The 11,592-nt window shown below is 33.7% G+C and overlaps 1 protein-coding gene across 1 annotated transcript; it reads left to right on the top strand.

Annotated features, from left to right (window-relative positions):
• Window positions 1-4,833: 4,833 nt before the first annotated feature.
• Window positions 4,834-7,552, top strand: LOC143571210 (receptor protein kinase-like protein ZAR1). Its single transcript, XM_077056698.1, has 2 exons — window positions 4,834-6,306; window positions 6,845-7,552. Exons 1-2 carry the CDS (start codon window positions 4,854-4,856, stop codon window positions 7,462-7,464), a joined length of 2,073 nt encoding a protein of 690 aa, XP_076912813.1. The 5' UTR covers window positions 4,834-4,853; the 3' UTR covers window positions 7,465-7,552.
• The last annotated feature ends 4,040 nt before the right edge of the window (window positions 7,553-11,592 follow it).

Genomic DNA, 11,592 nt, shown 5'->3' with positions numbered 1-11,592 from the left:
ACGGCAATAATCAAAAGACAATAGTTGGGATTAATATAAACCAATATTCCTTAAAAAAATATTGAAAAATATTATATAACAATAAACGTTTTGAATTATAGTGAACAGAAAAATGGGATTTGAAAACATAAAAAAAAAAAACAATAGTTTGATGTTTAATAATGTTTTTCAAATTTAATTGCTGCCAGACATCAATAACTATTATAATCATTTCTCCTTTCAAATACTATATTGTCGACATGATAAATAAAGAAAGTAGTATTTATTATTTATTTATATATTTCCCCCTCGAAGTAGATCCATGAAGGAGCTTAAAAATGGTTAAAAGTGATGAGTAGGGTTCCTTATATGGCTCCCATTACATTGATTACAAACGGCTATTTGCCAAAAACACATGTCCATTTTTATCTCACTGTTCTTATTAATATTTAAACATTTTAATAACTCGAATACTATTTTTTATAATAGGTGTAAAAGTGTGTTTTGTAGTGATATTAGTTTTAATACTTTCAACTTTCACTCGCTGATTAATACCACTCTCAACTTTCAATTTGATATCCACCGATATCAACTTTCACCATATTTGTTTTTGTCGTTAGTGGAATCTCGATTTACCGTCGAATCCCAATTTTCCGGCAAAGTAGACAATCGAAAACAGAGAAGAAGGGTGTGACACGGTTAGAGTTCTGTTGTAGCCGGCGACGGCCTCTGATTTAAGGTGGCTCCATCTACCGAAGGCGACTGCAGCAACTCCAAGTTCCAATTGGCGCAAAGAGAGGGCCAATCGATAAGATGCAAGGGTGTTCTAACGGTTGTGAAGTGCATACGGCAATCTTGTATGATTTTCGACAGATTACACTAATGACGTTAGTTGTCTGTCAGTGAAGAAGTAACAAAAACAAATAGAATGAAACTTGAGAGTGGTATATAACAAATCGAAAGTTGTGAGTGTTATTAGCCAACGAGTGAAAATTAAAAGTATTAAAAAACCAATATTATTTTTTTTAAATAAATTGATGGAAAATTTATGGCAATAAGAGTGGGTAAAACGGGCATAAATTCTCTCTATCAAATTCTTTGTTGAGTAAATTTATATGTTTTTTACGTAGTGATGGATAAAAAGTATGTATATTGGTTTTTATTAATCTCAATTATTATTTTCTTTTGGTCACTGCGGTTCCCAGCTAACGAATTAGCTACTGGTGGTCCCAACTTTTAACTTATTTGTTCTTAATGATCCGCGACTAACAGAGTCCTATTGCCGTTAGTTTCAGGTCACCGGAAAAACTTTTTGTTCGGAAAAGTCACTTTTTTTGCCGGAAAACACCACATGGACACCGCCACCACCACCAATTGACTCACTGCCAACCAACCACCACCATAGGCCCTAAATCTTATTTAAAAAAATGTATATTTCAATGTTTAAACTCAATTAACCAAATCATTTAAGCCAATTATCATTAAAAAAAATTACACAATCCAAACCATAACCCGAAAAACACATTTAAAAATTTAATTGTTTAAACTTTAAACGTTCTCAAGAACGGCCCTGGCTTTTAGCATTCAAAGAAATTCTAGTCAAGCCCTACGATAATATCGAACGACTAAACTTTTACGTTTATATAATATCCATTGACACTTGACTATTGTTACTTACATTTCATAAGTTTTATACTCATTATTATTAAAATGTTTTCCCTTTTATTACCACATATATGGCATGTGGTAATAAGTTTTATACTTGACTATTGTTACTTACATTTCATAAGTTTTATACTCATTATTATTAAAATGTTTTCCCTTTTATCCATTGACACTTGACTATTGTTACTTACATTTCATAAGCTTTATACTCATTATTATTAAAATGTTTTCCCTTTTATTACCACATACCGGCCCACACAGCTAAACGGTCCTCTCTTTCACAGTTGGGTTTTTCATTATGATCCCTCGTGAGCTTGTATACTTGTATCTATATATATAAATTATTACTAATATAAAAGTTGCCCATGGACCCACAGGCTGCAAAAGAACAGGACCGTTTATTTGGATGACCAAATGTTGTTTGTTTTATCATTTGATCTCTCAACAAAGGATGTTGGTGTTATCATGAATTAGTAAAAAATGTGGTGGTTGTTAATATAAGTGCAATCCATGAAATAATTGGGAACATTGTACGTGTGATTATTATGAATTATTATCATTGTTTTATAAGCTTTATAAGTTACTTATAGATTGATGCTAATATATCTAATATCTATTTGATATAGACGTTTCAACCATTTGAATATTATAGAATCATATATATTTTAGCTCAACTAGTATTGGAGGAAAAGTGAGATTTATACAGCAGATTATAAGGCCTCAAGTTCGAATCTGATCTCAACCGGGTTTTACTTTTAATGCGATGGACATTCGAGCGGACGGTTTTTCATGGAATAGTATATATGGTGGGCTTAGGCTATATATCATGTGATGTCTACGATTATGGGCGTATGAGATCAATGTTTGCTATTGAGTATCTAGGATAGCCGTGATTTATTCGTTTTCAGTTAAAAAGGCAGAATATACGATAGTTTTTTGGTTTTTCTAATCCCTATAATTTAAAACAGAGATTGAAGTAAACGCAAACGATTTACAACCGACATGTAAATTAAATATATTGTTTTGTAAATGTGATAAGTATTTAATTCTAAATATGTATCTACCTAACGCAACCTAAAAGAATGTGTTCGTACATATACCATTGAAAATATTAAAAAATAGCAAAACTGTATGGTATCGATATCGGAAACATGAAAAACAAATATCAGTACCAGCTACGATTGTGTCCAGTCGATGTTGATACTATGGTATCGATATAGTACCGACACAAAATACAAAATTGCTCATCCGTAAGCAAAACTCTAAACAAATCTAAAAAGTGCATCTTCATTATAAGTATAATGGGATGCTGGGTATTATGTTAAGTGTTAGCAGCTGTATAAATAATATAAGGTGTAATTAAGAAAATTTAATTTGATTGAAACGTATGATTATCTTCATTAATAGTTATTTAATTTTTGGATTCCCCCCCCCCCCCCCCCAAAAAAAAATTATTACCTTTTATTCTTTATACTGTTTTTTAAATCAATCATATATACAACACAGTCTCTATTGTTTTAACTATTTTATGATATAGATAGTTTTTTTTTTCTTATATTATAAGGACATATTCTTAAAGTAGTCATTTCATTTTAATAATTTAAACTATAATATTATTAAATAATAATAACTTACGCTCATAATTTGTATTCCAACATTAAACTTTCACTTTCGTTGTCAATAACTAAAATAACTCGTATAATCGTCATAAACGTTCATTTGTATTTGCTTGCAAAATGGGTAAACGCACCTTTATTGTGGACAAAATTGATTTTAAGTCAAGTATCTATAGCAATTACGTGAGTGAGATGAGTTTTACAACCCTTAGAAGTATTCGTTTAGATTAAACTATTAAAATAAGTTTTTCTTATTAGACCAGACGTAATGATGGAAAGGAATACCTCACCCTCATCAACAAACCCCCTCCCCCCTCTCATTCTTTTTCTCCATTGGTTCACAATCTCATGATTCAACCTTCTTCTAACTTTCAACTTTTTTTAACAAAATGCTAAGAAACAAGACGCCCCAAAATGATGGGGCGATAGTGTACCTGGACATTTTAGAGCATTCACATTCAAACCACAAAATTTTGTGAGTGGGGTTTTTAAAATTTACGTTATGGTTTAGGGTGTTCTGAGTATATGAGAGAGAAAATGTAGTGACTTTTCTGTATATTTGAAAAACTATTATTTACCCCTATAATTTTTTAATATTTGTTGAAAGTGATTGTGAGTGAAGGAAAAGAGAAATAGTAATAATAAAAGTATAAAAAAATATTATTTAATTGAAAATGAGAGACAAATTGTAATGTGCTTTAGTTAATTTTGTTACACTAAAACACTTTCTTTTCTTTTCAATTAAATAATATTTTTTTTATACATTTATAATTACCATTTCTTTTTCCTTCACTCACAACCATATTCAAAGTATATTAAAAAATTATAGAGGGTGAATAGTAGTTTTCAAATATACAGAAAAATCACTACGTTTTATAAAATATAAAAATTATTCTCTTATAACACTCTAAATCACTCTCTAAATTATAAAAAAAAACCTCTCACATAAAATAGAGGGTTGGATGAGAGTGCTCTTAGACCACCCGTAGTGGTGGCGGTATCCCAAGCGTTTTTCTCCATAACGCTGAGGAACATCACCCCCCTAGGCGTTTTGGGGGAGCGTTTTCTACAAAATGCGAAGGTAGCACGAGTTTTGATAAAATTGTGTATGGGAAGAGGAGAGAGAAGAATAAATGTAATTATTGTAAGAGAGTTATGTTGATTTGTCCGCTACATCACTTTTTGCAAAACTCTCGATTTATGACAGGGATATCACATGACGCAAAATACCACTTTTGTAAAACTCTCGATTGATGGATACCACATGACATAAAATACCTAGAACGTTTTAACTACATCTGTTCTTTGACCTTCCTCCCCTCCTAAACGCCCATTACAAGTGGCTTAATAGTCTGTTAAAATTTACATTAATTCATCCTATAAAAAAATAAAAAACAATTGTAAAAGTCTATATACAATATTCCCAATGTCTAGTAGGCAAAAACCAGCTTGACTTTACCTTCTTCAATGCACTCCACCTCTCCAACAACTCAATCCATACTCACACAACTCTTCTCTCTCTCTAAAACCTGCAACTCTTCTTCCCAAAAACAACCAAAAAACCCATCAAAATTCATGTTTTCTTGAAAAAAAATGCAACCTTTACACACCCTACCAATTTTCTTGATTCTACTCAACACCCACATCACAACTTCCTTAAACAACGAAGGCCTAACACTCTTAACCTTCAAACACTCGATCCTCCAAGACCCACACGGCTCATTTACCAACTGGAACCCATCAAACGACACTCCATGTACATGGAACGGCATTACATGCGAAGACCAGAGAGTCATCTCACTAAGCCTCCCAAAACACAACCTTCTGGGCCCCATCTCACCATCTCTAGGCTCACTTTCTCAACTCAGACACCTTAACTTAAGAAACAATAGGTTCATGGGTCACTTGCCAATTCATCTTTTCAATGCTCAAAACCTTCAAAGTTTGGTGCTTTATGGGAATATGCTATCTGGGTCAGTGCCATATCAAGTTTTTAACCTTAATTACCTTCAGAAACTTGACTTATCTGATAATATGTTTAATGGGTCTTTACCGGTTTCTATAGTTAATTGTAAAAGGTTAAAGGTTCTTGTGTTGGGTCATAATAGTATTTCCGGGTCATTCCCAGATGGGTTTGGGTTGAATTTTAATTTTCTTGAAAAACTTGATGTTTCTCATAATATGTTTAGTGGCTTAATCCCTAAAGATTTAGGTAATTTGACTAGTTTAAAAGACACTCTTGACTTGTCTCATAATATGTTTAGTGGGTCAATCCCATATACCCTTGGTAATATTCCTGAAAAGATTTACATTGATCTCACTTATAATAATTTATCCGGCCCGATCCCGCAAACCGGCGCGTTGGTTAACCGTGGCCCGACCGCTTTTATCAGGAACCCGGGGCTATGCGGGCCGCCTTTGAAGAATCTTTGTAATGTTAATGGGAATGACTCGTTTTTGTTTCCGAACCGGCCGGTCAACGGGTCGGGTCAAACGGGTGTTACGGGTCGGAAAGGGTTGAGTAGAGGTACGGTGGTGGCGATTATCGTGAGTGATGTGATCGGGATTTGTTTGATCGGGTTGGTGTTATCGTATTGTTATTCGAGGGTTTGTGGTTGCGGTAGAAAGAGTAACGGGTATGAGAAAGGAGGCGGTCGGGGCGGTGACGGTAACGAGTGTTTGTGTTTTAGGAAAGACGGGTCGGAGACGTTGTCGGAGAATGTCGAAGAGTGTGAGCTTGTGGCGTTGGGTTCTCGGTTAGGGTTTGATTTGGATGAGCTTTTGAAGGCGTCGGCGTTTGTGTTGGGGAAAAGTGGGATTGGGATTGTGTATAAGGTTGTGCTTGATGACGGGATTACGTTGGCGGTTAGACGGTTAGGTGAAGGCGGTTCGCAACGGTTTAAGGAGTTTCAAAGTGAGGTTGAAGCGATCGGGAAATTAAGGCATCCGAATGTTGTGACTTTACGGGCTTATTATTGGTCGGTGGACGAGAAGTTGCTTATTTATGATTATGTCCCGAATGGGAATCTTGGCACCGCGATTCACGGTAATTTTCGATCTAACGCGCTCTGTTTTTGTTATCTAAACGTATCAAATGGATTGACGGGTTGTAATCATTAATCAAGTTGTAAAATTTTTTAATTGGGTTTGTGGGTTGTAATAATGCGTTAAACGGGTTGTAAACAAGTTGGTGGGTCGACTTGTATAATTAGACGGGTTAACCCGAACACGACCCGTTTAACCCATTTATTTAAACGTGTCAAAAGGATTAGCAGATGGTAATCAACTTGTAAAATATGATAATCGGGTTAGTGGACTGTAATAAAAAGGTTAAACGTGGTCGACCCGTTTAGTTAAACATGACCCGTTTAACCCATTTATCTAAACATATTAAACGGGTTGATGGACAGTAATTGAGTTGTAAAATATGTTAATTTAGGGGTTTGAAATAAATGGGTTAAGTTAACAGGTTGACGTGTCGAACCGTTTTATTAAACGAATTAAACAGGTCAACCCGACCCACTTATTAAAACGGGCTAGAAATGACAACCCAAACCCGTTTAATTCTAAAACTTCGTTTTCAGGGACGCCTGGTGTGACATCTTTGGTGCCACTTTCTTGGCGCGCACGTTTAAAGATAATGAGAGGGACCGCAAAAGGTCTAGCCTATCTACACGAATTCAGCCCGAAAAAATACATCCACGGTGACTTAAAACCATCAAACATTTTACTCGGTCCAAACATGGAGCCTCAAATATCCGACTTCGGTCTTAGCCGTTTGGCTAACATAGCCGGTGGCAACACACCGACACTCCAATCCAACCGGATGGTCTCAGAAACCGCCACGTCAGCATCCGCTTCCAACGCCTCGTATTATCAAGCACCCGAGGCTTTCAAAGTGGTGAAACCATCACAAAAGTGGGATGTTTACTCATTTGGTGTCGTTTTACTTGAAATGATAACGGGCCAAAAGCCCGTTGTGCAAGATGGCCTCGAGGAAATGGATATTGTTCGGTGGATCCAGTTGTGTATCGAGGAAAATAGACCGTTTTTGGATGTTTTGGACCCGGGGTTGGCCGAGGATGTGGATAGAGAAGAGGAGATGATTGCGGTTTTAAAGATTGCGATCGGGTGCACGCAAAGTAACCCGGAAAGGAGACCATCAATGAGACATGTTGCTGATATTTTGGACAGGTTAAGTTAAGCCACTAATGAATGCATGTTAAGAACAGAGTGTTAACAAGATTCAAAGTGTTGGGGTGGTTTTGGTATGTTTGGATAGTCGAAGGGTGTGTGATATTTTGTTTCTATGTTTTATATTATTATTATTATTATTATTATTATTATTATTATTATTATTATTTTGTTTGTTTTTTATTCTTTAATTTTAATGTATATTTTGGAATATGTATATGATGTCAAAACCATATTTGGTTTTAAACTTTTAATATGGTTCTAGTTTTACTGTCCAGGCTAATTAGACGGACCGCCTTTAACCCTACGCCCATGAGGTATGCGCGTAGTGAGATGAAAAGCACGGGAGGGTAGGGTTGGAGCGGACGGCCCGTCTGAAGGTTTGCCGGGTCAAGTTTTTTTTTTTTTTTTTTTCGTTTAAATTTTATATTTAGTGAAATTTATTGAGTTAATGACTTCAATGACTTGTATACTGTATTTTATTTAATATAAAATCATTATTTTATATATTTTTTACTGTTTATATTTCTGTTTCTAAAATACTTTATATCATATAAGTTATTTTACTCGTAAAATTAATACTTATTATAATAAGTCAATTAACTTTTTATAAAATAGTGATGATATAGAATTAAAGAAAAAATTAGTGTTTTAAAGGATAAACAGAAAGTCAACTGAGTGTCTTTATTGGTGTTCTTGAATGGAAGTAGTGTTATGTTTAATCACTTTTGCCGGTTTTAAATTAAACCATAAGAAATAATTCAGTTACCTTAAGTTATGGTTTTATCTTGTCCTGATTCATGAAATCTTCTAATCATAAAACACAAGTGCAAAATAATCCAGTTATCTTTAAGTTATGATTTTCTAGTTGTCTTGATCCATGAAATCTCATAATCGTAAGGCAAATGTCTTATTCTAAAATAGTCGTGAATTGATATAAAACATTTGATGTGGGGTATGTTATCTTATAAAAATAAGTAACATCACTTGATAAAAAGTTGAGTCCATAAGATAATCATTAAGAAGTATAAAAATAAAGTTGAATATTTTGCCACATCCCCCTTAGTCTACATGTCTTTTTCGACTTTAGTATGATATATCCTTTGATTATAATTCTCAAATACATTTGATATTTTTGTCGGAATGTAACTAATATTAGAAAATGGTTGAGGCTCCACAATTAACCCGTCATTCATGCCTCAAGAAACCTATTTATGACACTTTCTTCATTCTTGTGTTTGAAAAAGAAATACTATCATATCATACTAGTCAATAATATTTTTTGTTAGTTTTATTATTATTATTATTGTATTATTTAATGTTTAAACTATTTAATTAAAAAATAATCACAGTATTACAAAGGTTGTGTAAAAACTTAAAGGTGAATGTATTACTTTCTAGTTCAATAACTTGTAAAATATTATGTTTGTTGAGTTGGTCCCTTCCTATTTTATTTTCTCACATGTAGGGCATGTTTGGGATTGAGTTTGAAAACACCTTATTAATATATTGGCTTTTTCAAAACGCCAATAAGTTAAATGGTGTTTGGCAATCACAAAAAACCCTTTTATTTTAGCCTTTTGAAAGAGTTAAAAAACAGTTTTTCAAAAGCCTCAAATCCTGGCTTTTTAAAATGACTTTTTGAAAAGCTATAAGCACTTTTCAAACTCAATCCCAAACATGCTCGTAATTCTAAAATTTAATATTTTTACCCCATATTTAAATGTTCAAGTGTCGTCACTGTGCACAGTGAAAAAAATCAAAACTTGAAACCCAAACAACTTCTCGCTATGGATATAGAGATAGTATTGAAAACTTCTCTTGTTGCTAATTAGTAATTAGCGTATATTTTTGGTGTTGTTAGTGATCACCACTATATTCACACAAATAATGATAGTGGTCGCCACTACATTTTCTCTTATCAAGTGTCACTAAGGCTTGTTCACTTATCATTTCTTTCAAGTTTCATATGATAATATCACACACCTTAGTTTGAGTTTCGTTATCTCATTTATGTTTTCTTTAATTTCGACACTTTTTAACACGTTACAGGTCTAGTAGAATGGGAACTCGTAAACTTTATATTTATAAAAACAGTATGTCATATAATAATTTGTATATAAACTTTAGTACTTTTTAATTAAAGCGAAACAACCTTTATTTAGACTCATGTGCTAAAATTGCTTCGACACCTATTTTGTTTGATTGAACTGGGCCACTAACACTTGTCCAAAACAAAGTTTGGTTTCCACTTTCCACTGTTGTATGATATTTAAGCCCATAGTAATATAGAAATAAATTATTCTGACCCAAAAACTAGAAAATGGTATAATAGAAACACCCCCCCCCCCCCCCCTGTGTGCTAGGACACAATTCTTGTACTCGCTTGACGTTTTGCTCCATCCACCGACACACCAACCCCATGAGTTTTGATATTCAAATTTGAACACAATTTCACACCTAGCAGGTGAACCCATATTACTCGGGGCGAGTAGGGTGCCTCACTCAGCCAGATAGTTATCGTGTTAGTTAATTGACCGAACTTGCGGCAAAAAGCAATGGCCAAAACATGAAGAAGTGTAAAAAATTTTATAAGACTGTTTTTGTTACGTTGTATTGTACAATCATTCACAATAACATGGTATATATGATTTTAATATGTTACAGAATTGTTTTTTTCTATTATATTGCATACTTTTAATACAAATTTTAAATACTAATTATAATAGAAAATTTTGTATCATTTATGTCCAAAAGATGTTAATAGGAATTATTATAATTATGTTACACACTAAACAGTATTTTAAGTTATTTTTAGTTATAAAACTGTAGTTTAATCGATAGATGCTACACACTTTTTTCTTTTTTTTCTCTTTAATAGTTGATTACAAAATATTTCTATAAATAAATTAGATTTCACTCCATTTAAAATTAATGTTCGCTCAAATAAATTGCAGCTCACTGATTACTCGTCGCATAAATTAATAGTTGTTCCGTATAGAACTCAACCTAATTTGTCATGCATACGGTATACCAGACACCAGTGTTGTAAAACTCGTTAGGCGGTTCTTAGGCGGCCAATTAAGGAGTACTTGGCTTGTACTCGGGCATGATATATTTAATATAAAATAATTATCGGATATTATACATATGTCAAGACAAACATAATTCACGTCAAAATATGCATAATTCATTTGAAAAAAAAATTTATGTTTTGTTGTTATTTTTAATTTTTACTAAAAAACCCTACAATATACGAGTAGTATCCTAAATATTTCATAGTTTATATACCAGAAATTCACGTTATACATGAAACATTATTTATAAAATTTATAACTTCTTTTTATAAAATAGTATTAAATTGAAAACTTCAATGAGGAATTTACATTGTTACTTGGGCCTCATTGGATGCCTTCTTCTTGCTCTTAAGAATCTAATATATTCTTTGATACTTTTTATTCTTATAGTTTGAGGCTCCAGCCCACGTTGATTATAAAATAATGACGCACGAACACTTTTATATTATTTAAGATGTCTAATATTATTTACTTATGTTATTCAAAATATAGTTATTTTAATATTATTTAGTTAATATAACTAAATATTTAATGACATCTTCTTCTGTTTTATCGTTCTTTCCACCTTGTTTGTTTGCCTATTCGTTCTAATACTTAACCCTAGCTGAAGAAACACTAACCGGACCCCAGGCAGATTACTGGTAACCTGGGGGTTAGATAGATGTTTCCCACGAGGGGTTAGACCCTTGGAAGATGGTTCTTCTGATAACCTGCAAAACAGACACCGTGAGCTCGTCACTGAGAAGGGGGGGGGGGGGGTTCCTCCTTGTGACCACCCTCCGGCGTGAGAATCAGACTAGATTGCTCTTTAAATATAAAAGTATATTAAGAGATTGCTAGAGCAGATATCAGGTATAATATGATGATAATGTAGTAAGATATGATAAGATCAGATGGTCATACCATTTGTGGTATTTATAGCCGAAGGTAGGTTTCCAAAGAGGTATGGCCGGCTGCAACAGTGTTCCTGTTCCACCAACAGTAGCCTACGCACGTGCCCTGCGAGTAGTTGGTGGGTAGGTAGCGGCTGACAGCGATCAGGCCTGCTGTATACTATTCCT

The sequence above is a fragment of the Bidens hawaiensis genome, unplaced genomic scaffold (genome assembly GCF_021521415.1).
Source record: "Bidens hawaiensis isolate Kalapana, Puna unplaced genomic scaffold, B.hawaiensis_p1.1 tig00025222_1, whole genome shotgun sequence".
NCBI classification, from domain to species: Eukaryota; Viridiplantae; Streptophyta; class Magnoliopsida; order Asterales; family Asteraceae; genus Bidens; species Bidens hawaiensis.
Note: the sequence above shows the minus strand (reverse complement) of the source record. Positions and strands in the feature narration are given on the sequence as shown.